General features: G+C 38.3%; 1 protein-coding gene across 5 annotated transcripts in view; it reads right to left on the bottom strand.

Moving 5' to 3' along the window:
* Nucleotides 1–22,150, bottom strand: part of LOC117307469 (forkhead box protein P1-like) — a 75,545-nt gene that overhangs the window by 21,463 nt on the left and 31,932 nt on the right. For all 5 annotated transcript variants that reach the window (XM_033792232.1, XM_033792231.1, XM_033792230.1 and 2 more), the window contains 3 exons: nucleotides 9,562–9,799; nucleotides 8,027–8,225; nucleotides 2,596–2,709 (listed from right to left, as the gene is read on the bottom strand). In XM_033792232.1, coding sequence (XP_033648123.1) covers nucleotides 2,596–2,709; nucleotides 8,027–8,225; nucleotides 9,562–9,799 — 551 coding nt within the window. The remainder of the gene's footprint in view (nucleotides 1–2,595; nucleotides 2,710–8,026; nucleotides 8,226–9,561; nucleotides 9,800–22,150) is intronic.

The following is a 22,150-nucleotide window of genomic DNA, read 5'->3' on the forward strand; positions in this document are numbered from 1 at the left end:
TTTCAATCTATAAGGAAATCGAGTCATACGAATATAAATAGATTTTAATTGAGTAAAAAAAAAAATGATTTCAAATATCCTTATCCAGCGCTTTTCTGTAAGATTCACGAAAACCTCCATTATGTAATAACTTATATTATGTCATACATGTAGTTGGGAGATCCAATTTGTATAGCCGCTTTGTTGCAGCGTGGATGTACATGTATAATAAAGCAAACTCCCAGACATGATGTCAAAGCAATGTCATTTGGACGCGCGCCAACAACGGCAGAAGTGTGTTGAGTTTTTCAAAACCTTGAGGTTGGGGCCTGATTTTTAAATAAATAATTACAGAAAATTCAGAAGTGTACACATACCAAAATTACATTTAAATGGTGAACAAACGCATCAAAAACAAGTTAAAATAGCATTTCCGTGAAAAACATTCCACTCAAGTAGCTGTTTAACAAAATTTATAGTGTTTTTTTTTTAGTTTTCTGTGGCACAAACAAAAAAGGGGGGAAAAAGAAAGGAGAAAAAAAAATGTGACAGGGTGTTTTGGCTGGTAACCTTGATATGGTAAGCAAAACTATTTTTGTGCTCAGTTGCTATGATGTGCCTGTTAAGCAGCTCTTTGAAATTAGGCACAGCTGGTTTTTACATCAGTTAAAAATGAAATGTTACAAAAGGGAGATTAGCTGTAGCAAAATAATCACCAACCAAATTGGCCTGTGATGCAAATGCTCAAAAGTTAATGGTCAATGGCCTTGCATTTTGAGCCTAGCACAGTCTGCCAAACTTTGGGTTCCTTCTTTCTCAACTACATGTAGCTTGCTTGTTCCTGTATTGTTTTCCTTTATGGCTGCTTCAAACACACACTCACACGTACCCCCCCCTCCCCCACCCCAGTCTCTCGGGAAAGGAGATTTGCAAAAACATCCTGGAGAATCAATTACCTGTAGATAAAGGAGCAGACCGTAGTACTGCATCTACCCTTATTTTGTCTTTAGAACAAAGCAAACATGGCTAAACATTGATCAAAGAATTGGTATGGGATTTGATTGGCAGATAGATGTAGATGGATGTCAGAGCATTTTCCAAATTCTATTGTTTGACAACCAATCACATAATGTGCTACAAAATGTACAACACTCCTGTTTTGGTGGCGGTAAACAAAAACCTTTCCGATCAATGGCCAGTGATTACTAATGGCAGACTCAACCGAAACAGTTATTGGTAACGACAGCCAAAACTCACTGGTGGTTCAGGGGAACATGGATGACGTATACATGTACCCTCCCTTGATTGTGCCCAAGTTGGGCGACCCTTTTTTCTGCCATTACCTGGTACCTTGCCCTAGTTGTCATGTGTGACAGAGGTCTGATATATACTTCATGGAGGCAACAAAGGTGGTTGCCCCATGGTGCCTTTGAAATGCTCCAGTAGAAGTTTACAACTTTCTAATAGGGTGTCCTTTACCAAAGTAAAAAATTACTTGGTGCCCTTTCCTTTTCAATAACGAAGCATACAGGCCTGAAATACGAATAAAAGCAAGCCCATGCAACACTTGATTACAGTTGTAGACAATTTCATTATTCTGCAAAGACCCGGTTACAGTGTGTAGTTTTATACGGTGGTGCAATTCACAGCCCCCAACCCTACATACATATATTACATTAGACCTTGAACTTTGCTCTCGAAGGGGAACATGAAAGTTTCCCCAGAGTCAAGGTCACTTCATTGAGGGAGGAAAATGACACGCTCTATGGTAACCTCGAGGAAGGGGGTATCCACAGTTGTCATATGAGTTTAGTTTCAGTCCAACAATGTATACAGTGTTACTTAAAGGGGCTATATACCTTTTCCTAACACAAAACACAATGTCCACAGATTTACATTAAACTTACACAGTTTGAAGATTAGGATAGTAGAAAGCTTCCCTTGAAATTTTACTTACTGAGGTGCTGTGGTTTTTGAGAAATGAGGAAAAGTACTAATTTTCGTCTCAGTTTTAGCATGTAAAGACGTATTAACCAGTTATGCTATGGTTTTGGTATAATATCATAACTGGTTAATGGGATTTGACATGCTAAAAAAGTTTTTGTCTTCCGGAGACGAAAATTATTTTGTGACTTGTTTTACTCATTTCTCAAAAACTACACAACCTCAGTTAGTAATATTTGAAGGGAAGCTTTCCACTATCATTATCTTCAAACCCTGTAAGTTTAATGTAAATCTGTGGACATTTTGAAAAAGTACCCAAATCCTTTAACAGCACTGGACACTATTGGTAACTATTTAAAATAATTGTTAGCATAAAAACTTACTTGGTAATGAGCAAGCGAGAGCCGTTGATAATAAACATTTTGAGAAAATCTCCCTCTGAAGTATCGTAGTTTTTCAGAGAGAGGTAATTTCTCACTCAAATATTAAAAGACTTCAGGCCTGAAGCCTTTTAGGCATCTGAAAAAAGGGTGTTTATTCTTTCATCATTCTCTTCAAACTTCGATGACCAATTTAGTCCAAATTTTCCCAGATTTGTTATTTTGTGAATATGATCTGATACATCAAGTGTGAATACTGGTCTTTGACAACTACCAAAAACAAATTACTTACTTAAGAAATGCCTGGAAGTCGTCGCACACCGTCTCACATCCTGGCCACTTACACATGCCGTGCGCGTACAGAGGGTGACTGTTGGGGTTCATTGCACTCTCCTCAGATTGAAGCCTATGAGGACAGAGTTAACAAGAACAAAATCATCAGATGAAGTGGAAAAAAATCATGCTAAAGGCCTACTTGGGTACTCACTCTTACAACTAATGGCGAAAATGACTTTTGATTAGAAGCCTTCAGCAGCTTCTGACAGTATGAAGCAGTTCAGCAAACAATATCTCAAAATTGCAATCACCTTTTGAAATAAAAGTTTCAGATGTTAGTTTTATTGTGTATATCTACACAGGATTAAAACAAAAAAGCGATTGTACGGTTTCTAAACACAACAGTATACTTTGTCTTTGCATGGTCTCCTTGAAAGCGTGATGAAGCCGTCACAAGTGTCTCATTCTGGAAATTCACTAGATTACATAGTTTGAGTGAACTCTTTCACCTTCTGGAAAAACACTAAATTGGCATTTCTTGTTAATGCCTCATTATTGGAATAACGGACATCATCTCCCACGCAAAGGATATGGAAATTTGTATGTGTTCCTGAAAGGATTCAAGTCCCTTGAGTTTTATTTTGTATTTTTCTAGATCCTAAATAACAAAATGCTTATAAAGAGAGAAACAAGCACACTGTACCATAGGAGATATTTTTTGAAGGGGACATATACCTTTGGTTTTTGGAACTTTTCGATTGCTTTAATCCTGCATTAATGTAACCTTTATACACAATATAAATAAGGGAATCAATGTGTGGTGAAGAGGTTTTCAACTAGTGGTTTAAACCCAACTAGGCCTGGTTCTTGATAATTTTACCGAGACGAAGTCATGGTAAATTATAAAGAACCAGGCTTGGTGGGTTTAAACCACTACTTGAAAACCGATTCAACACACTTTGATTCCCATTCATAAATACCTTTTCGGTCAAAAACATCATCACTTTTTGGTCAAAAAGTAAAATATATGCAAAAATTATAATTGTTCAATGATTTCTTTCAACACAACACCCCTCCAGCAATGAAATGGTTAAGCCCTCCGCCGCCTTTGGGTAAACAACTCCTTATAAGGGAATGCTGTGCACGTCGCGCGTATCGCGTGATGTGGCACAACTGTTTCAGCCGTTGCTCTCGACCAATCAGAATGAAGAAACTGTCTAAAACAGATGCAAGGTCGTGTGTCACGCCCATGAATTCACACTTTTTATCGGTCATAAACAAAGGTTTATACACACCCACGTGACGCGCTCTCCACCAATAGGAATAGCGAAACTGTCTGAGGTATTTATGAATGTAAACTTTATACACAATATAAATGTTGTTCAAATACAATTATCAACAGACAAATTGACTAAATCAACTTGTTACTAGAGACAACAACCTGTAGAAGGGGGAAATTATTGATGAGTACATGTCTACATGGCATAAAATGCCAACAGCAGTGTTGCCTACAAGTACAGACATGAATTTAAGGCTTAAAAAAAAAACTCAAAAGAAGGGGGAAGACAACAACAAATGAGTAGAGGATGGATGTCCAACTGTTTGTTTCGCTTAAAGGAGCGTTACAGAATTGGTAAGAAACAAAAATCGTGAAGAATACAGATTTACATAAAACTTACACGGTCTAATAATGATAGTTGAAAACATCCCTCTGAAATGTCATAATCTGATAAGAAATAAATTATCTAACTTCGCGTTTGGAGTATAGCTCAGTGAGCGTTTAATTCGTTTTTATTTTGGCATCGATGTGATGTAAAAAATTGTAACCGGTTTTCACTATTCTCTCGTGACCCAGATGGCCATTCGATCTCAAACTTCTACAGGTTTGTCAGTTTATGTATATTACATAAAGTGCTTACACTGCCAGCAACTGTTTTGTTAGCAAAAACCAATTCTGTAATGTTCCTTTAACATTTTGCAGTTTGGACACCAAGAGTTCAGTATATCCAAATGTGGAGAAGAGCATTGAGTTTAGCATGAAATGGTCAAGAGTTTCAAAGGAGCTTAAAGGCAGTGGACACTATTGGTAATTACTCAAAATAATTATTAGCATAAAACCTTACTTGGTAACGAGTAATGGGGAGAGGTTGATGGTATAAAACATTGTGAGAAACCGCTCCCTCTGAAGTGACCTAGTTCTGAGAAAGAAGTAATTTTGATTTCCAGACCTCAGATTTAGAATTTGAGGTCTCGAAATCAACCATGTAAACGCACACAACTTCGTGTGACAAGGGTGTTTTTTCTTTCAATCTTATCTCGTAACTTCGATGACCGATTGAGCTCAAATTTTCACAGGTTTGTTATTTTATGCATATGTTGAGATACACCAAGTGAGAAGACTGGTCTTTGACAATTACCAATAGTGTCCACTGTCTTTAAAGGTCAATAATCAGTTTAGTGTTCCAGTCATTTTCAAGGCAATACAAAACATTTCAATTATGGTTAAGTGCCTTGCTCAATGGCACAAGTGTCATGACCAGGATTCAAACCCACATTCTGCAGCTGACAACACCAGAGCTTTGGTTTAACCGCTCGACCACAGCAGGCCACTAATAACAATAATGTACAACATGCTTCTTACTTGAAAGTGAACACTAAGCAAGTACTTGAGAATGTTCGCTTTCCTATTTTTCACGAAGTACGTACCAGACTAAACACTCCCTCTTTCTCATTAACACACTTAACAAACTATTCCCAGACTAAAATGGTTGTTTTTCATTTGCAATTGAAAATGTTATTCTTTCCACAATTCAGAATACACCCCTTTCAATTTGTTTTTCACTTCTCTTAATAAAAAAAAGAAAAAGAACTAGCGATACTTCAGAAAAAATAAAAAAATAAAAAACTCTTACTACATGTAGATGAAACTGATCTGATCACTTTACCTCAAAATTAAGATCAACAACATTTTCAGGAGTACCTGGACCTCACAGTGTACGCCTACCTGTACACGCTGTGCTTGTTTGTTACCCAACCATTAATATGGTGATGATGTAATGTTGCTGCAGTTTACTAGAAACAGAGGTTGGTAACCCCCAAAGTTTCATACAGCAGATGCTAACTTAATTTGATTTCTGTAATTTGATTTTTCAATTTATATAATTATGACACTCAAACCAAGGATTCGTGGCAAAAGTGCCCAGGGCATTTCTCACTGTATCACCCCCCGGAACACTCGGAGGAAAGGTGAAGAGGAGAAGGTGATGAAGAGATGAAAGAAAACAAGACATTTCACAGAAAAGTAGAGGCTATTTTAACAAGTATTATGAAAACAATAGAAAAGCACTTTATTTTATGAGGCTGCTGGTAAACCCCAGGGCTGAAATTTCATCCTTGAGAGGACAAGGTTAGTTTCATTTCACAAAGAGCACTTCCTTGGGGAAATCTCTAAGTCTATGATAAAATGTTGAAGGGGCACCAAGGCCAAGACCAGGGGCAAACAGAGGCCATCCTATGTGAGAAAAGTTTGAAAGGGGCACCAAGGTCAATAAAGAGGCCTTGGCCTCCCTGGCCTCCCTGTTATTCCATGCCTGAAACCTAAGTGGTGGTTTAAATGCTCCTTGACTTCATCGTCAAATCATCTAGGAACAAATGCAGAACTCTAAGTGTCACAATGCATAAATATTCAGAGAGGCGTATATATGCAAGGGTAGTGGGCATATTAAAACAACATCACAGTGTCTTACACTGCGATCCTCCCTGTTCCTCCCTTACACGTGATGTGACAACCCTTAAATACTGCACACACTGAGGTCAATGAAGAACTATCATTGGCTGTGAGTTGTGTGCGGCACGTACATGATTTCACTGTTTGAACTCAGCGATGGCGGCAACTGTACGGGGTCTTTTATAGCTGGTCACATGTACATTACCTGTACATGCATGAGCTGTAGAAGTACATGTACACATGCAGAGTTGTAGGAGGACATGTGACATGGTATCATGGCTGATAACCATATTCTGGTTAGCAAGACTTTTTTATGCTTAGAGCAAAAATCAGTAGCTCAACACACTTCTGTATACTTGACAGGCGTAGAGTTTAAGCCAAAACACTAAAAAGGGGGTACAAGGTAGGTGGCCATACTGTTGCTCCGAAAAGAGTACTGGGTTCTTTTGCCTGCATTACCCAAGAGCCGGAACTTACATGTTCAACTTAGCATCCCATTTGAAGGATGGAGCAGATTTGGTTAAGCATCTTCAAGTGTCTTGCTCAAGGACGCCAAGTGCCCTGACTGGGACCGAAACGCACACTCTGCCAACACCTGAACTTGAGTCCAGTGCACTAGACAGTTCGACAACTTGGTTTCCCTCAGAACACCTGTGAAACGGCCTGCCTCTCACCCTAATAGATCACAACCTGACATTTCTTTATTCAAATCCAATCTCAAAACTTACCTCTTCAGTCGAGCCTACCATTCATTTTCCCTTGGTCATATTTTAGCGCAGTGAATAGTTTTTTCTAGATACCAGCGCTTTACAAGATTTATTATTATCATTAACACACAAAGGTTGAAAACGCCTGAAGTGCATGCACTTTGAAATTGCAACATGGCAAACTCTTTATCACATAATTTGTTTTAATTATTGAGTACTCTTTCCAACCATTTTGTTGGAATATGTTTATTTGCAAGGCAGTAAACAAAGAGTGTTTATCGTTACGCACTAATAAGCACAAAGGCAGAAAGAGTGTTGAAGTGTACTGTGATGATCAGTCAGGCGAATAGGGGTAAAAAACAAGAGATATAACTAGCTCTTGAAAAAATAAAACCTGAAATATGCCAAGCCACCAGTTGGAATTTCTGCTGTGGGGCCATATGATTTTACATTACCAGACACAGTGCCCCGGGCGCCCATGCATGCAGTGTCAACAAACAGCGATAAATGGTAAACATTGCTTAATGAAAAGATGACCATGCTAGCGAATAGGCTCAAATAAAAAAATAAAAAAATTGTCTATTGACTGCTCCTTCGAACTTGTGATTCAAGTTTGGCTCCTGCAACTTATGAAAATATTTGGTAGACTCTGACCGGCAGTCACAGTTCACCACTACCGACTGACAGTCGTGGTTTCCGCACTACTGACTGACAGTAACAGTTTCACCACTACTGACTGACAGTCATGGTTTCACCACTACCGACCGACAGTCATGGTTTCACCACTACCGACTGACAGTCCAGTGAACTGCCGACTGACAGTCACAGTTCACCACTACGGACTGACAGTCGTGGTTTCCGCACTACTGACTGACAGTAACAGTTTCACCACTACTGACTGACAGTCATGGTTTCACCACTACCGACCGACAGTCATGGTTTCACCACTACCGACTGACAGTCCAGTGAACTGCCGACTGACAGTCACAATTCACCACTACGGACTGACTTACATCATTCCATGTGGAGGAATCATGAACTGAGCTTGATGCAGCATAGCTTCATGGGCACCATTCACCATAGATCGAGTGTGACTGGAGCTTTGAGATGTTGGAGTGCTGTTTGCAGCCGACGTGGCCTTGCCATCTTCTGCCGCTCCGGTAGCAGCTGAGACCTCTTTCCAAAGAGCTTGCACCTCTGCTTGGCTCATACCTGAATAGCAAAATAATAGTGTGTAATGTTTGAACTATAGCTCTTGATATGATAGGAGGTTCGTAAATGTAGATTGTTAACAGATGGTCAATTGAAAATGTGGCACGCATACTAAAGCCCAGTTCATACTTCCTGCGAATGCGAAGCGACTTTGACGTGAATTTGATGTCACACCCTCCTTTCGCAGCGATTATTCGCAAGGGAGTACATGTAGAGCAGAGTTCAACGTCAAGATTCGCTTCGCATTCGCAGGAAGTATGAACCGGGCTTGAGTATCCCTGAATGTGACAGGCTCTACGAAATGAGTAGCTTGTTTTCAAACGCGCCTCGTTGGATATTGGACGCAGAAATGCCATGTTTTTCCGTATTCCACTCGCTTGTGTGATAACTTATATTATCTTTAGTTTAAAAAAACATTCCCTGATCAAAGAGCCAGTTAGAGTGTGCACATTTAGTTGACTACTGACCAGCAACAGACATGCGCAGTGACACACACACTCACTTGAACGTATCATTTGGAAAGCTATAGCCAACTTCATTGCCTTGCCCTTTTCGCTATAGTCAGGATAGTGTCACCCAGTGACTGGTCATGGTCATGAAGATGGTTCCAAATGGTCAACCACAGCAATCAACCACTGGTCGCACAGCCTAGGTTTGAGTCAAAATAGTCAACCTTTAGTTGACTATTCAACATTATATAACACCCAAGCAGATCCTTGCCATTTGATTGGAGGATTGTCCGTCACGTGATAGCAAATAAAAGTACCATTGCACGCTGAGTCACTCACCGTGCTTTTTCGTTCCATCCGAAAAGTACCATTGCACGCTGGCACGCTGCCAGCGTGCAATGGTACTTTTCGGATGGAACGAAAAAGCTGAGTAAAAACATCACTGCGTGTGCGTGTCTTTGGTAATGCAGCAGGTGTTACTGCAAGAAGGCATAGTAAAATTACTAGCATTCGGCTTCTACAGTTGAAATTGTTTGTTTTGAAAGTTGTTTATTTCAATCAAAATGACAAAGTTCTACTTGGATGTTATATAAAACAAATAATGAATGTTTTTCATTCGTGCAATGGTGCGAATATGTTCATTCGTTGAAAGCTGGAATGTTCCATTCAACTCGGCTCCGCCTCGTTGAATAGAAAATTCCATCTTTCAATTCATGAACATATTCGCACCATTGCACTCATAAACATTCATTATGTGTATAATAGTCAACCTTTAGTTGACTATTCAACACTCGAACTATTCACTACACTATTCACACTCGAACTTGCTCACAGACTGTCGGATTATTATACTTGATAAATACTACGTTTAAATAAGTTTTCCTCACCCTGAGGTATGTGAGCAACTGAGATGGGTTGCCCTACAGCAGCCTGCTGTGCCAGTAACTGACTAGCAGCTGCAGCCTGCTGCGCCTGCAGTGTCTGTAAGAGGTGAGCCTGCTGCATGGCCAGGCTGTGCAGCTGCTGTTGCTGCTGCTGCAGTTTACCGCTGTTCTTGCCACCACTCTCAGCTGCTGCCGTGGCTGCCTGCATCTGCTGCAACAGTTGGGCTTGCTCTTGAAGTTTCTGCAGAAGAAAGAAACAATAAAACGAGGAGAGGTGAAAAACAAGTTTGAATTGTGGCAAGAAGAACTTATGAAGAAAAAGACAGAAGATACACACAATGTTTCAACATTTACCCAGATTAGTTCTACTGCACAGCATATTGTTTGGGCAGTCCAAATTGATCGCCCTGTGCGCAAATGGTGTACAGGCCTGATAATTCACAGTGACAATGGAGACATTTGCCTTAAAGCCATTGGACCCTTTTGGTTCAGAAAAAAAAAAAAAAAAAAATTCACAAATTTACAAATAACTTACAGGGTTTACAGAAGGTAGTGGTGAAAGACTTCTCTTGAAATATAAGTCCATGAAATGCTTTACTCTTTGAGAAAACAGCAAAACAATATAAATTCTCGATATATCGAGAATGACGGATTTATTTTAAACACATGTCATAACACGGCGAAACGCGCGGAAACAAGGGTGGGTTTTTCCGTTGTTTTCTCCCGACTCCGATGACCGATTGAGCCTAAATTTTCACAGGTTTGTTATTTGATATAGAAGTTGTGGTACACAAAGTGTGGGCCTTGGACAACACTGTTTACCGAAAGGGTCCAATGGCTTTAATAGCCACTGCAAGTCTCCTGTGTACTTCAACAACTTGGTTTCATTGTGGTCCCACATAAATTACTTTAAAGGCGCTAAAGAAAAGAACCAAACTCATTGCACCGTCTATACCCATTGCCATAGCAGTGCTGTATGCTTCGTTTTTGAAAGGACAAGGGCACCAAGGCATTTTCTCTTTGGCAAAGGGCACCCTATGAGGAAATTGTAAATTTCTACTGGAGCATTTCAAGGGCACCAAGGCAATGGCAAGGGGCAACGGAGGCAATCACCTCTGTTGCCCTGATGCCCTTTAAAAAGGTTCTGTGAATACGCTTTCTCATACAGATGCCCTTCATAAGGAAAATCTGCCTCACCCTTACGAGAACAAAGTATCAGGACTGGGTTTAAGACATACTATAAGCAATGTAATTCATGTTCCGAATCCCGAACTACCTGTGTGTACAAACAAAATATTTCATTGAGTGTGGGTGATTCATGAATAAACACAAACAGGTACACTGTACCTGTAATGTAATGGGGAGTAGCTAACTGTCTCATGGCTAATGTATAGTGTGTGGGCAGAAATGAAATAAGCAGAGCTGATTAGAAATTTAATAATTTTGTCTGTGGATGACAAACACTGGAATAAATTGACTACCGTTTGTGCTCACTATACAAAGTGTTTTTAAATAAATGACTAATTAAATGACAACAAATGTTAAAGGCAGACCATGAACTTGCTAAGAGACTGAGGCTGTATTTGAATTGTTGGCTACAGCTACGCCTATGGCTTGATACCCAAACCATTAGGCCAAGTAAAAAAAGAAACATGTTTAGCGTCCCCGCCCGCTTCCTTTTTACAGGCCGCCTCCTTTTTTATTTTATTTTTTAAATTTTTTTTTATGCAAATTTTTTAAATTTATTTTATATTTTAAATAATCTCACCAAAAACAATCTGAATGTCTTGTCTGAATGCCTTGACTAAATTGTTTCATTTAGGTTTTGTGTATTTCAGCAGTAGAAAAAACAATGAATGTTTGACATATTAACAAAGAATGGTGGCCATCTTGAAATACAAAATAAAAAGCCCCTCTTCCTCCTTTTTTGAAAAACCCGGACAGTTTTGTTTTTTTACTCGGCCTTGCATGTAAGTACAGCAGATCACCAGCAACACCTCAACAACAGTCGCAGCCATAACTGAAGCCGTCACTTCGGAACTGGCATAACTTTTTATCAATATCACGAACGAGAAATTTTAGCAAGTGGTGGTTTCTCCAGAAGACGCATGTAAAAGAACCATGCACTTATCGAAAAGAGAAGGGGTTTGCCCCGGTGTCCTGGCTGTGGCTGCTGTACATTGTATGTGCCGTAGCACCTTGTAAACCCTTATAAGGTGCTAAATAATTGGGTCTCAAAATTCATCACTGCAATTACCTATCTTTCTGAAAGTTTGTATATACTCAGCGCCTTGAGTACCTTGTTAGATAGATACGTGTGCTATATAAGACTTCGATATTATTATTATTATTACATGGTGTTACTGCAAACCTTTCTATATCGTATTTCCACCATGCAAAGCTTCAAATCCTACTTATAAGTAGTGGTTTATTGAGGATGTCTGCCAATGATGCATAGTACCAGCATGACCAGTATGCAGTTCAGTCTACAGCTACATGTGTAGTCGGACTATAGTCAGGTCCTAACAAACCCTCAGGCCTCGCAAGCTTCACTGGAGTGTGTAGTGTTATTTTATTTCAAAATATGGCAGAGGCTCACAGGAACCATTTACGCCTACAAGTATTTTGACAAGTTGTACACACATGTAGATCAGTCTGAGGCTTTATCCGAACTGGCGGCTACAGCTTTGACTTATGGCTGTGACTGTTTGCTAAGGGTGTTGCTATAAGGATGTTCTACTATACTTCAATACATGTGCAAATCTAACTGTAGCCGCCAATTTAGACATGTCCATAGTAGATGATTATGGCAGTGTTTAATATGATAAACCCACAGCCAAAGCCACTCATTCAGACATGGCTATACTGCAACACATCATTGTGGCTTGACTATTTAACTCAATTTATCTCATTTGAAACTAAGGCAATCTACAAAAAGAAAAAATTCATGAGATATGGCCTAACATTTACAAGGCCCGATGGCGTATTCAAGGTTGAGGGCTACCCTTAACCGATTTGGACTGTCAACCAAAATCAACTGTCACTACGTACACGTTGCCATCTACCCCAAGGCTGAAATAGGGTTACCCCCTCACAGTCTGAGGATGTCAGGCATCATTCACTAGGAACCCGACTGGTAGTGATATTTAAAGGCAGTGGACACTATTGGTAATTGTCAAAGGCTACTACTCTTCACAGTTGGTGTACATGTATCTCAACATATATGCATAAAATATCAAACCTGTGAAAATTTGAGCTCAATCGGTCATTGAAGTTGCGAGGAAAATAATGAAAGAAAAAAACACCATTGTCACACGTAGTTGTGTGCTTTCAGATGCTTGATTTCGAGACCTCAACTTCTAAATCTGAGGTCTCAAAATCAAATTCGTGGAAAGTTACTTCTTTCTCGAAAATTACATTACTTCAGAGGGAGCCGTGCCTCACAATGTTTTATTCTATCAACCTCTCCCCGTTACTCGAAATCAAGGAAGGTTTTATGCTAATAATTATTTTGAGTAATTACCAATAGTGACCACTGCCTAAAGCAGAATACATGTACACTACTGTACCTTCCCAACTTTTAATGAAGCAATTATGGTTTTTAAGAGCCTAGCTCAAGGACATAATTAGTGTCACGACCAGGATTTGAACCCACACCCTGCTGCTGGGCCAACACCAAAGCCAATGGGTCCAGTGGACTAGACTGCTTGGTCAAGACATGCAACAATGCTGGAACAGCTATGATTAATTTCAAGTACTTCATCCTCGGGATGAGTCGCTACACCTTAAAGGCACTGGACATTATTGGAAATGCTCAAAACAGCAGTCCGCATAAAACTTGGTAATGAGCAAAGGAGAGCTGTTAATGGTATACAACATTGTAAGAAACATCGCCCTCTGTAGTTACATAACTTTTTGAGAAAGAGATAAATACTTACTCAAACACTAAAAGATTTCAAGCCTGAAGCCTTTGTTTAGGTATTCAAAAGCACACAAACTTGTGCAATTATGGTTTTTACTTTTCGTTTATTATTCTCTTGCAACTTCAGTGACCAATTGAGTCCAAATATTCACAGATTTGTTATCTTATGCAAGGCCTATGGTGTCCAATAAAGTGCTTCATTACATGTATCTAAGATTCAGTCAACAAATCATGTAACAGTGAAAATCAATTAGTTTGAAGAGGGCAGCTTCACTCGACCTTTCCATTGTAGTCATTAAATCAACCACCAGTCAATATAAGCTAATGTAAATGTTTACATTCATGTCTTGTAGTTTGAAATAAATTAAAATAAACTGTTCCCACATTTGAAATAACGTCAACAAACAAAAAATAATTTTTCCGGCGATTCAAAAGGAAAAGAAAAAGCCTACTGCGATACAAACCAAGGGTCTCTTATTGTCACTCTGAAAACAAAAGGGTACAAAGGCCTTGCACTTGAACAAGGAAACCACATAATAAGCGCACACAGAATAAACACAAAACAGAAAGAAGCAAAATAGACAAAACAACTCCTCATCAAGCAAAACATGTCAAAACTGAAACAAAACATAATGTTTTGTTTTTTTGCCAGGTAAGGGAAAAGAAAGATTTACGTCCCCACTCCATCTCCTTTTGTAAACGTAAACATAATAAACCAAACAAAAGCACAACAAACTAAACAAAAACATGACAGCAGAGAGCTCTTGTACACAATTTATCAATATTTGGACAGATAGCAGATAGAAACCAAAACAATTTTATTTTGATATTCAGTAAACCAAACAATTTTGCTTATGTGTGGGAAACAAAGAAAAAGAAAACACATGAAATTGAGAAATATGTGCAGTTCCTTTCCTGGTCTGAATAATAATAATAATAATAATAACTGCTCATGTATGGAGAGATCTTGCTCAGATTTTGAACCATATTAAAATGCAGGACTGTTTACGCTTATCCCAAATAAATGAAGGGGGGGGGGGAAGAAGAAAAGGAAAAAAAGAAGGATTTTATGATTCAAGTTTACATTAAATCTTTTAAAGTAGCCACAGAAGTCTAAAGCAGTTTTTAAACTCTTACAGTATTATTACTATTATAATAAATCAAAAATTTCTTTTGTTTAAGTTTGTTTTTGCTCACCGGAGCGCAATCATTACAGTTACAATAACGGAGCTGAATTTTCGACAGACAGTTTAGATTGTACTGTACACAATTATTCTGACTGAACGAGTTGATGTCCACAAAGAGAGGCAATTACACATTATTTGATCTCTTCAGCTCTGATTTGTTTAGTTACCAGACTTCTCTGGTCCCCCTTATTTTCTCTACACTTCTGCTGTTTCTACCCAGAGTGTTATTTCACACAACAAGGCAAGCATAAAATTGCACGGCACAGTCCTTCAAGTGCTCACTTGAAAACACTGTAAAGAGAATAGGTACAAGGAAGAAAACGAAGAAGGAAAAAGTTGGTTGAGGAAAAACGCAGTTGTCAGTTTGAAGATCATGTTAGCAAATACAGCTATCAAGACAATCTTGACAGGTACATGTAGTAAGGAGATTTCAGGTTCAGACAAACTGTGATTTGTGTACAGCAACCTTTCAGAATGATCGGACAAACGCAACAGAAAATCAATTGGGAAAGACAAACTCTTGCCCGTGGACATTTCACTTGCATCCGTCACTTCAACAAACATCAACAGCTATTAAGACATCAAAATGGTATTGACATCTGACAAAAGTGTTGATCATGAATGTAATTATTACAATAAGCAACAACCATTGCCAGTAAAAAAAAAGTAAAGTTATAATAAATAAAAAAAAATAAAAAAAATAAATAAAAAATCCACAACAGTAAATCCCAGTGTCAGTGTCTCATGTAAATCACTACAATTCATATCATACGTTGTTTTTGTTGTACATTGCATGTAGTATAAATTGTACTGTCTCTTCATGTTTCATTGCATGTTGAATTAAAGTTACATGTTTAAGTGCAAACCATTTTTTTAAGTACAGTATTTATTTTCCCTTTTCATAATTTTTGTGTATAACTGTTGTTCTTTGAATTTGAAAGGAACCAGTTTTACTGAAACTGAAACGAAACAAGAGATAATGCCCAAAACAAACAACTTTACATGAGAAACAATAAGCTGTGACAAATAAGTTAGGAGCGAACAATAACAGAAACTATACAACAACTTACAATTTAAGCGTGAAAATATACACAACTAACATTAAAGCCATTGGACCCTTTGTCCAAGGCCCACACTTCGTGTATCACAACTTCTTTATAACTTGTATAAAATAACAAACCTGTGAATATTTAGACTCAATCGGTCATCGGAGTCGGGAGAAAATAACGGGAAAACCCACCCCTGTATCCGCACGTTTCGCCCTGTCATGACATGTGTTTAAAATAAATCCGTCATTCTCGATGTCGAGAATTTATATTTTTTTACTGTTTTCTCAAAGAGTAAAGCATTTCATGGAATAATATTTCAAGAGAAGTCTTTCACCACTACCTTCTGTAAACCCTGTAAGTTATTTGTAAATCTGTGAACTTTTTTTTTTCTGTACCAAAAGGGTCCAATGGCTTTAACAACCAAAAGATTTTCACAAACTGTACTTAGAAAGAAGAATAACCTTCACACACATAGGTCACCAAATCACAGACAGCAAAGGTTAAAGAACTAGTCATCCTTGTTAATTAACCTAATGTAACCACCTAATGTAACCACTTTGCGCATTCATTAAAAATACGCCTGCAAGATCCGCCATCATGTACGTGTACTTGTTTTTTTCACAGTCCCCAAAGCCACAATACACCATCAATAATCTCACTTAATGAAAAAAACCCTCATCGAAGAGTGCAGGAAATTTTGCCTAAACACTAATTTCCTGAGTGTCCGTACCACAAACAACAAAATCATGCCCCACCGTTTCGTTTGGCTAGGAGACTTTTGGAAACAACAATTATTGAATTGTGATTCATAGTTGGGTTTCTTTTTATAAAACACACCGTGTACAAACGTACAGAGTTCTATGCGAACGGTACAATGGCTCAAGCTTTTTTAGGTACAAGGGCAACTGATCAAACATCCTAAGGAATGGAACTACATTATGGGCATGTCTGTGTGTAAACAAGCCCTCATGCAAAAAACAACAAGGCTGTGTATCCAATCAACTTCCTGCTATTGTTGACAGAGACGTAGAGATTACTATCTCTAGCGTTGGATGGTGATGTGAGGGTGAGTTTGGTTAAAGGCACGTTTCCTGGCTGGAACAGTAACGCACAATACACACAGGCCTTTTTTGTATCCATTTGATTCTGGAATATATCAACATTAACAAATGACTTTGTCAGGATGATCAATCTCATATTAACTTTAAAAACTTGACATGTACAAAATCAGGGTTTTTTTTATTTGTTTTTTTTATATTTGAGAAAATTTAACACCTTATTCAAACATACTTGAAAATTGATTTATGAAATCAACTCCTCTTTAAAAAGTTCACTGTGGCCATCAAATATGAGAAATTATGTATTTTTTTTGCATCTCAGATTTACTGCAGATTACAAACTAATCCAATAGGAGGTGGTGAATAAAAGTGGGCAGGGTGGTGAATAAGAAGGGGGCAGGATTGTGAAAAGAAAGGGGGCGGAATGGTGGATAAAAGGGCAGGATTGTGAAAAAAAAGGGGGTGGAATGGTGGATAAAAGGGGCAAGGTGGTGAAAGAAAGAGGGGCAAGGTTGTGAAAGAAAGAGGGGCAAGGTGGTCAAAGAAAGAGGGGAAAGGTGTTGAAAGAAAGCGGGGCAAGGTGGTCAAAGAAAGAGGCAGGGTTGTGATTACAAGGGAAAGGAAGATGTTGATTGAAGAATGGCTGATGCTACCATTTTTAGTTACCGTTGGTGTTGTGTTCAACAAACAAGTAACAAGAGTGGGTCAGTAGTCAAGCATGCAATGGCAGTTTGTCGTCAACAACAACAACAACAACAACAACAACTACAAAAGAGAGAAAAAACAAGCACCAGTACCAGCCACAGCCTTAGTGCTGAGTTTTTAATACATTTTATTGGCCAGCTGGTATGCAAAAAAAGCAGAAGAAAATCAGTTGGCAGGTTGCATGACTTCTCAGTGAAACTTCTCTCCACGGACTTGGGGTTCAAATTCTGATTGGATGTCAGTCTCCACATGATAACAATAAAAAGTTTCTCCTGTGGTTACCCTTCCCAAATCAACCCCCCCTCCCCCTCATTTATTTCCTTATCAATATCTCTTTGTGTACATAACGTGTAGTTCACGTCAAGCTCTATGTGCCCCAATCAGGCTGCGGTGCTAAAAATGTCTTTCAAGGAATTCAGAGTAAGCAGCGAGGAAGATATAAATAAATGAGTAAATACGCGATGTGTTGTCTCCCTGTTGTCATGTGAGCGCCCTTTCAGCCAACGCAAGGAGCCGCCCTAGAGGTCATTTCCCTTCGTCCCTACTCATGGACTTGTCACAGAATGAAGATGAAGAAAAAAATCCCCCCCCCCCCCCCCCCCGAATGAAGACGTTACACTGTGACATGACGGCAAGATGCCAGCTTTACAGCCGTATGGCAAAGCGTCAACTTGAGCTAGACGGACAAGTGTAATATGAGAAGTGAGGACTTTGTGCCAGTAGAAGACATCGTATAAATCAATGATTCCCCCGAGAACTGATATGAAAGACAATCGTTTTCAAACTACAATTGAAACATTGAAACATCTTGAGTCATCTGTGGATCCAGCTGCACTTTCCATCATTGTAAACACAGAGAAGTGCCCCTCCCCCACCAAACGACCTGACTCCACCTCTGAAAAAACCACCCCTAATGATCTTTTCCTCACAAAACATAAAGTCATATCAAAATTTTCTGCTCCCAGAAGTGCTAACTATTACAAATTACTGTAAACTTATATTAATACTAATGTCAAAAATTAGCAATTATTTAGTTTTGTCTTTGAAACCAAATAATAACTATACGTTTTTTTGTTCATGTACATGTATCGCTTTTTACAACAATGTATCAATGTGCTCATTGGGCCAAAAACATTCTTGTAATCTTTTTAAGCTCCCTGGGGAGTGTACACCCCGGGTTGTCGAGGTGCGCAAAATCAATGTAGTACCCATCTCAGGTATACTCCTGGGTGCAGAGAAGCAATGAGAGTAAGAGATAAGGCTTCTGTTGGTGCTTATTCCAAAAACAGCTCAAATGTGAAACTGTGTATATGTAGTTGGTGTTATGTTCTCATCAAGCCCTGCAGTCTTTTGGATTTTCCCACCGAACTCAAGCCCTGTTATAACACAAGCGCGCATGGTTCGACCTTGTTTGATACGAGTCGCAGTTCTAAGCGCTAAGCTTTTCCATATTCATTGTTGATATGGATCGTCCAATCAGGGTCCATCCAGGATTCAAGTTTGCTTGAAGACAACAAATGTTTAGACCAAACCATCCCTTAAGACAATGTTAAGACCATGGAGCTTAGACCTACTTGTACAATGTACTCAACAAGAAGACGCTCTGTCAATATTGATCAACTTTTGCAAACATGGACAGCATCTTTGGGCGCATAATATTAATGCGGTTTCATTATTGAATAGTTTTGATAATGCATAAACCACAACTTAATGCACAGTATGTTTATTGCATTGAAATATTTTCGCAAATTGGTGTGAATTCCATGTGCAAGATTGACTGTAGTCAGGGCAACAAATAAATACACATGCAGATTGTCATTATACAGCCAGTGTTAACCAGAGGGGTGTCGGGGTGTCTTTAAAGGCAGTGGACACTGTTGGTAATTGTCAAAGACCAGTCTTCTCACTTGGTGTATCTCAACATATGCATAAAATAACAAACCTGGAAAATTTTAGCTAAATTGGTTGTCGAAGTTGCGAGATAATAATGAAAGAAAAAACACCCTTGTCACACGAAGTTGTGTGCATTTAGATGGTTGATTTCGAGACCTCAAATTCTAAAAATTCTCGAAATGAAATTCGTGGAAACTTACTTCTTTCTCGAAAACTATATCACTTCAGAGGGAGCCGTTTCTCACAATGTTTTATACCATCAACCTCTCCCCATTACTCGTTATCAAGTAAGGTTTTGTGCTAATAATTATTTTGAGTAATGACCAATAGTGTCCCCTTTAAAAAAAATTAGATTCTGTTTGATCTGCCATTTACAACATTAAATGTATTGTTTAAGTGAACAATTTGGACACACATTTTTAAAATTTCCAGCAAATTTGGACACCCGTTTACAGAATCCTGGCTAAAACCTAAAACCATGCCTACTACCTGTACAATCCTGATACAGAGGCAACAAAGGGGATTGCTTCTATGCCCAAGAGTCACTGCCTTGGTGCCCTTACACATACAGTATAGAAACTTATAACTTCCTCATCCCTTCACAAAAGGAAAATGCCCTTTCAAAAACGAAGCAACCGGGGTGCTTTATTTGTACACAACTATTTTCCTGCCACGAGACAAAATTAACTTTGCATAAGATTCATTTAAATGGAAATGCATATGATAGGAAAAATGAAAACAAGAAGGTAGAAAAACAAGCCCTTGTTGTGCAAGTGTTAAGCTCACCATCCGAATACAACAGGGAGTAAACAGGTAACCCAAGTCATTGTTAAGAGGGCAGTAATGCTTCTCAAGGAGGCCTTGACTGGCGTTAATAGATCAAGATCAAGCTACACCAGAGATTTTGCATAACAAATTGAGATTTTACATTCAACCGTGACAAGGTTTTACCCAGGATTTGGTACTAAAAGGGTGTCCAAATTTGCTGGAAATTGGAAAAACTGGGTGTCCAAAACTCTCATAGTAGCACATGTACTTTTCCTTTTGTAATTTTTAACTTGGCGCTATTATTAATGTGTTGTTGTTGCTTTTCAATACATAGTTTATTGTTGCTTTTCTTAAACCTTTTAAACATGCTTGTGAGTTTACTTCAACTTTAGCAGATGCCATAACCAGAGATGGCTGCGTGCTGTGAGTTGTTTGTTCATTTATTATTTACTAAGCATAACGAACTCTTTGCCGCTCCCTTACTAAACTCTCCAATGACAAACACAAATAAATAAAAACATGTAGAGCTGATTCATTAATAAACATGTAAATGAATACTACAATCCAATCCAAGTATATGCATGAATAAATACATGCACTGTAGTACATACATGTAATTAAAAACATAGCAAACAGTGTGAAAAGTGTAAACAAAGACATTGTTGTAATTTTATCCTTAAGAAAGCCTACATTATCTGTGTAATGTGTACATACATGTAGTTAAAAAATAGCAAAAGTGCAGACAAAACATAAATTTTTAACATCAGAATTGTTTGAAACTCCTCCACAATACATTGTACATGAAACGTGTACTTTTGGAATGTCACTTGTACACTGTGAAAAACACTCAGCGAACAAATTGACAATATCTGCAGTTTTGATTGTCACATGGGATGAAGAAGAAAAAAATTAAGAAAAAGTTGTAGACTCAAGGAAACTTGAAGCAAAGTTCTCAAAAAAACACTCAGCGAACAAATTTACAATATAGGCCGTTTTGATTGTCACATGGGATGAAGAAGAGAAATTGAAGAAAAAGTTGTAAACTCAAGGAAACTTGAAGCAAAGTTCTTAATTACTGCCAAGTCATCTTGGGTGATGACAAGCATATTATTTCTCTCAAAGTAAAAACAACTTTATGATCCCACCTCCAGCCGACTGACGATGAAAGACAAGGTCAATCCCTTTCCACAAAAACAACTCTTGCAAAACAAAAATAAGAATCGAAGAGACACATCAATTAAAACTTTTAAAGTAAAGCTGCATACATGTACATAGATAAGAGTATCACTTTCTTCATTCAGAATAAACCGGTGTACAAGTTGTGCCCAAGAAAAGATAATGGCTACATTATCAAAACCACTGCCTGCAAAGACTGTTCATCCACATGCAAGTATGGCAAAAAAAGAAAAAAAACAAACAATTAGAAAATGGGGAAAAAAAGAAATAGGAACCCTAAAAAGAAAGAAAGAACTAACACCCCAACATCTTTAACAAAAATAAACTTCTCCTTTTTCTTTTAAAACCCCCAACTCTCCTTGTACATGTATACCCACAAAAACCATGAACATACAAAGAACACAATAACAAGTACAACAACAACAACCTTAGCAACAAAAAACAACCACATCAACAACACAAACAATAACAACAACACGAACAACAATCACAACAATCACAACAACAAGAATGACATAAACCACAAGAACAACAAGAACAACATCATGTTGGAAGCACTTTGAGACACGGTGTATTAAGCGCTATTTAAAGAAAACGACTATTTGTATTATTATAACACATCATATGATACATCAAAAACGGCTATTTACTCATGACCCCATTACTCATGACCAAGTAAGGTTTTATGCTCATAATTATTTTGAGTAATTACCAATAGTGAAATTTTAAACTGCATTTTACACTCTTATATGCAAACTTATAATAAAAACATATATTTAATGCATTTAAATGATCCAGTGCATAAAAAGTCCATTAACGATGCCTACTTCTTGG

Source organism: Asterias rubens, chromosome 2 (assembly GCF_902459465.1).
Source record: "Asterias rubens chromosome 2, eAstRub1.3, whole genome shotgun sequence".
NCBI lineage: Eukaryota > Metazoa > Echinodermata > Asteroidea > Forcipulatida > Asteriidae > Asterias > Asterias rubens.